The sequence below is a fragment of the Phaethon lepturus genome, unplaced genomic scaffold, assembly GCF_000687285.1.
Source record: "Phaethon lepturus isolate BGI_N335 unplaced genomic scaffold, ASM68728v1 Scaffold48929, whole genome shotgun sequence".
In the NCBI taxonomy this organism is placed as follows: Eukaryota; Metazoa; Chordata; class Aves; order Phaethontiformes; family Phaethontidae; genus Phaethon; species Phaethon lepturus.
In genome coordinates this window covers 1-4440 of record NW_010566456.1, presented here as the reverse complement: position 1 = coordinate 4440, position 4440 = coordinate 1, and the positions used below count along the sequence as shown (strand labels likewise).

The 4440-nt window shown below is 50.3% G+C and overlaps 1 protein-coding gene across 1 annotated transcript; it reads right to left on the bottom strand.

The window, feature by feature from the left end:
* Positions 1-365: 365 nt before the first annotated feature.
* Positions 366-3999, bottom strand: RHOU (ras homolog family member U; the record flags this gene model as incomplete). Its single annotated transcript, XM_010295480.1, has 2 exons — positions 366-821; positions 3902-3999. Coding segments are annotated over 2 exons (554 nt in total), but the record flags the coding sequence as incomplete, so codon positions are not given.
* Positions 4000-4440: the final 441 nt, after the last annotated feature.

The window sequence follows — 4440 nt, the reverse complement described above, 5'->3', positions numbered from 1 at the left end:
CGCTTGTGTGTTCCTCCTGCAAAGCCCTGGCAGCGAAGGCCTCTGGTGTGCTCCTCCCCATCGCATACACCTTATAACACAAGAAGTCAAATCCTTTTGACAAATCCCTCTACCCTTACAGACACGTGGCGCTCTTCTTTAATGAGAGGTTTTAGTCATGAAACTGGATGCCAGACCTGATTTATAGGAATTATTTAACTAAGAATCCTTCTGCCACCCTCAAAAGGGCAACCGAGATACCCAGTAGCAACATATACACATACACACAGATCTACACTATACACTCGGGACGACACAGAATAAGAATTCAGCTAATATAGCCTCTATTCGATTTCCTCAGAGCAGCCCTCAGGTCCTTGCAACCCCTATACAAAACAGCAGTATTTTTTCCACCAGGATTTGGAGAGATTTTTCACCTTGTCTGGAGTCCTACACTTGGATTTCTTTGGTTGCTGCTGGGTATCCGAGTACTGAATACCAGCCACGATGGCTGCATCAAAGACCTCCTTGAGGTTTTTCTGAGTCAAAGCAGAGCACTCGATGTAGGAAGCAGCTTTTATTTCCTCGGCACAGAGCTTCGCAGCCTCCTCCGAGACCGGCTTTTCTTTGCACTTGTCCAGCTCGATGAGAACTTTGACATCCTCCCGGAGGTCCGACTGCGTCCCAACCAGGATAATGGGCGCCTTGGGGCAGTGGCATCGGATTTCGGGAACCCACTTCTCACTCACGTTCTGGAAGGACGAGGGGCTCACCACGCTGAAGCACAGCAAGAAGATGTCCGTGTTGGTGTAGCACAGAGGCCTGAGCTTGTCAAATTCATCCTGCACGGAACGAAATTGCGTTAGCACCCAACAGAAAGAGCACATCAGCCCCGGAGGACACCCCGATATGCTCCCAGCTCTAGCCTGCCGCTGACGTTTGGAGGAGCTAAGGATCACCTGCCGCTGCTCTCTTGAGAGGCACCCTGGCATCAGCACCCAGACCACGCGATGTTAGGAGCAGAATCCGCCCGTACCCAGCCCGAGGTCTCACCCTGCACGGCTGCTAGCCAGCAGGCACCCCACCACCATCGGGCACGTAGGACGAAGGTGGTGGCTTCCCCACATAGCTGAGATTTTCTGACTAATGCCGCAGCTTGTTTCGAGTGCTTAAATATTTCCTTCACTCTTTGTACACAGGCCCTCTGCCCTGTTTCAGCAAAGGAGCAACGCTGTGGGAAGCGGGTTACGGCACACAAGCGATGAAGCCAATGGTCGAAGTATGGGAGGGAGAAGGTACTTTGTACAGGTCCACCTCTTAGAGGGGTGAGTCAGTGAAGAGCCGCTCCGATGAGGAGCGCCCATCTACCTCAAAGCTGCTCTGCCGACACCCCTACCTGCAGATAAGGGCAAAAGTGGAGCAGCAAGAGCGGAGCAGCGAGCGTACCTTTCCCGGAATCAGCGTTTAAACTGGTGACTACTTAACAACATCCTACAGGATATGGGAATAATTTCCCTGCCATTGTGCCCAAGGATTTAAATCTGATGGCAGCAGTAACGACTCACAATGTGCAGGCTTAACATGCCAATGGCATAGAGTAAGAGCTTTACCTTTCCCTCCCACCCATGCCACATCAAACAAACTGCAAACAGGCCTCCCAGCGCTACCTTTTTTTTTTTTTCCTCCTTTTAGTGCAAACTCCAGCAAAGCAAGGCCCTTTTTCAGCTTCAGGAACTAGCCACAAGAAAGCCAAACACCTCATGGTAACAAAGGCGTGCTGATCCTCAGCGAAGAATGCAGCAAGAAGCAAGGGTTAACTCCAGGCAGGCTGTTTTTATGCTGACAGCAGGATAAAAGCAGGGTAACACTAGCAGCCTGAACAGGTAGGATTTGCCTCAGCGGCAGTGACATTTTAATTAAAACGGACCGTGTTCTCAAAAGCTCTGAATTGAAAGTGCAAAGAACACACACAGCTGAAAACATCTCTCTGGTACCAGCAGTTTACTGCTGAATTGCGAGTTCCATGTTAATCTTTGAGATGTGAAATTTTGCTTTAAAGCCTCTGGAGGCCCAGGATATGCAGTTTAAAGCCCCCTGGAAGCCTCAGAAGTCTTGTTCCGCTCGAATGAATTTCTTCCAGCAGTATCTCCGAGAGAGACAGCGATTTATAAAACACGAGTCAAGAAAGCAAGCTTCATTAGCTCTCTTGATTCCCAGATTAAGCCTCAGAGGAAACCAGGCTCTCACTGCTGGGCTGGAGAGAAACCCTGCATTTACTGAGAGATGCTGCTCTGAACGACAGGGCCGTTTACAGAAAGGCACCTTGCCATGTAATTACCTCTTCTTGCTGCGTGAGAAACCTCAAATGGGCTCGATTCAATGGGTTTGAAAGCCAAACACAGATCTTAAGGGTTTCTACCGAGGTGGAATAGTGGCCTTTATATCCCAAGTACACTCCTGCAGTTTCAATGGTAGGTACATGATGTGCCAGGGACTCTACACCTCTTCAGGCTGGTGATGCTGAAATACAAATTCCCCCTGCCTGGAGTGCTTTTTTAGCTGCACATTTCAGCAGCCATCTCACGGCAGCCGTTTTACCAAAGTATCCAGCTAGGTATCTTTTATTCAGGACGACTTCTGTCGGTTTAGATAATGCCTTCATTTTTAAGGCAGTGACTCTACCCATACCAGCTGCACTTGGGCAGCCAGAGCAAACACCTTAACCATTAAGGGCAGTGAAGGCAAGAGGTAACTGGGCCTGCCTGTCCCTCCTGCAGCTTGCGGCCACGTTTCCCCAGGCGCTGTCTGTCCGCAGGCTGTCAGCCGACAGCGACTTCACCTGCCACACTCTGCTCGTGAGCACAGATAGCCAAGGCTGCTGCGGTACCACCTCGTCATGAAATCATGGGACAGTTCAGCTGTTCTGCTTCGGATCGTTACCCGCAAAGGCTGCTTGTAGGATTTTAGCTTCGGTTTGTAGGGCACGTGGGTGTCCTATGCTGCTGTCTAGGACTGCACAGCCCTTCAAAGCCCTTTCCTAAGTAGGGCGCCCAGTTAGAACTCATCTAAATAGGTTTGTATGTTAAGGCCACTGAGATTTTTCAGCGTGGTTTTGGTGAAGGCGTAGACCCAGATCCACAAAGCTGCACAGGAACCTAACTCCCACTGCCTTCAAACACGAGCTACGTAGCCAAATATTTTTGGCTACTTTTGGCTGTCCAGACTCAACCCCTGGCAAGCAGTGTTGCACGCTGCTCAGGGTGGTACATGCCAGGGACTTGCACCAAATATGAAACTGGCTCTTTTCATGTACCAGGCAAACTAGGAGCTGAGAGGCATCAGCCATCCTCAACCCTTCAGGACTTAGATTACAGCAAACCTCAGCTTTGGGGCGGCAGTGCTTTTTAAGGGGGTGGGAATGGCAAGTATGAAGTCTCCATGGACAAAGCCCAAGAGGGCTTTATTTCCCTTAAGCTCCTGCCCCTTCAAAAACACAATCTCTATCTCCAGACACCTACAGCTGTGGGTGATTTGCACGTACACATCCAAAACACCGTAATTCCTAACCCGGCAGTTATTTAGCAAAAACAAAGACAGTGACAACTGCTCAAAGAGAAGACCAGGTGGCCCTTGAATCCCCAATATGTTCAGCCTTCCTAGTCAGGCTAAGCAGAGCAGCAGCTTGAGCCAGCAGAGCGGCAGCCTGTGCCCAGCCCCTATATGGAGGCGCAGTCTGTCCCCCACCCTTCAACAGACACCGGGCAAAGCAGTGGGTTAAGCAGCAGTGAAAATGCTAGCAGCTTAATAAGGCGATCAAACACTGGGAGTCCTTTCAAACCCATGAAGTCATCAGCAAGGCTACTTTTGCGCAACAACTCTTCCCCTCCCACTGTCACTTAAATCAAGTAAGTGGCTCACTGACCTGACCAGCCGTGTCGCAGAGCTGAAGTCTCACCGGCTTTCCATCAACAGACACGACAGCTTTGGAGAGAAAGGAGGAAAAAGTGCGGTTGAGTCCAACTTTACACGTTTTCCATTAAGGGGAAAAAAAAAAAGAAAGGAAAGAAGATTTATCATCTTTCAGCTCATATAGTCTTCCATTAGTTTAGACTTAACAGAGCTGGAAGGGAGCCTATCGCCAACACTTGGGCAGACACAAGCCCTTCAGGGCTTTCCCATCCGTTTCACTGCAAGCGATGAGGTAGGCAATGACTGCGCCAGCCCTCAGCTGGCAGCGGGGGGGCGAGCCAAGGGCTCCCCTTTCCTGCTCCCCAGGCTTTCGTTAATTGTCGTCCTGTACATCTTCAACGAGCCCGGGACGCAAAAAAAAGAGAAAACCCAGAACCTCGCCCTTTGCAAGGGAGAGACAAGGCAAGCATTTCAGCTTCCCTTTCTGACGCGTCCCATCTGGCCGCGAGCTGGAAGTTTTAGACCGGAGAGTTCACAACTACAGCCCGGCTT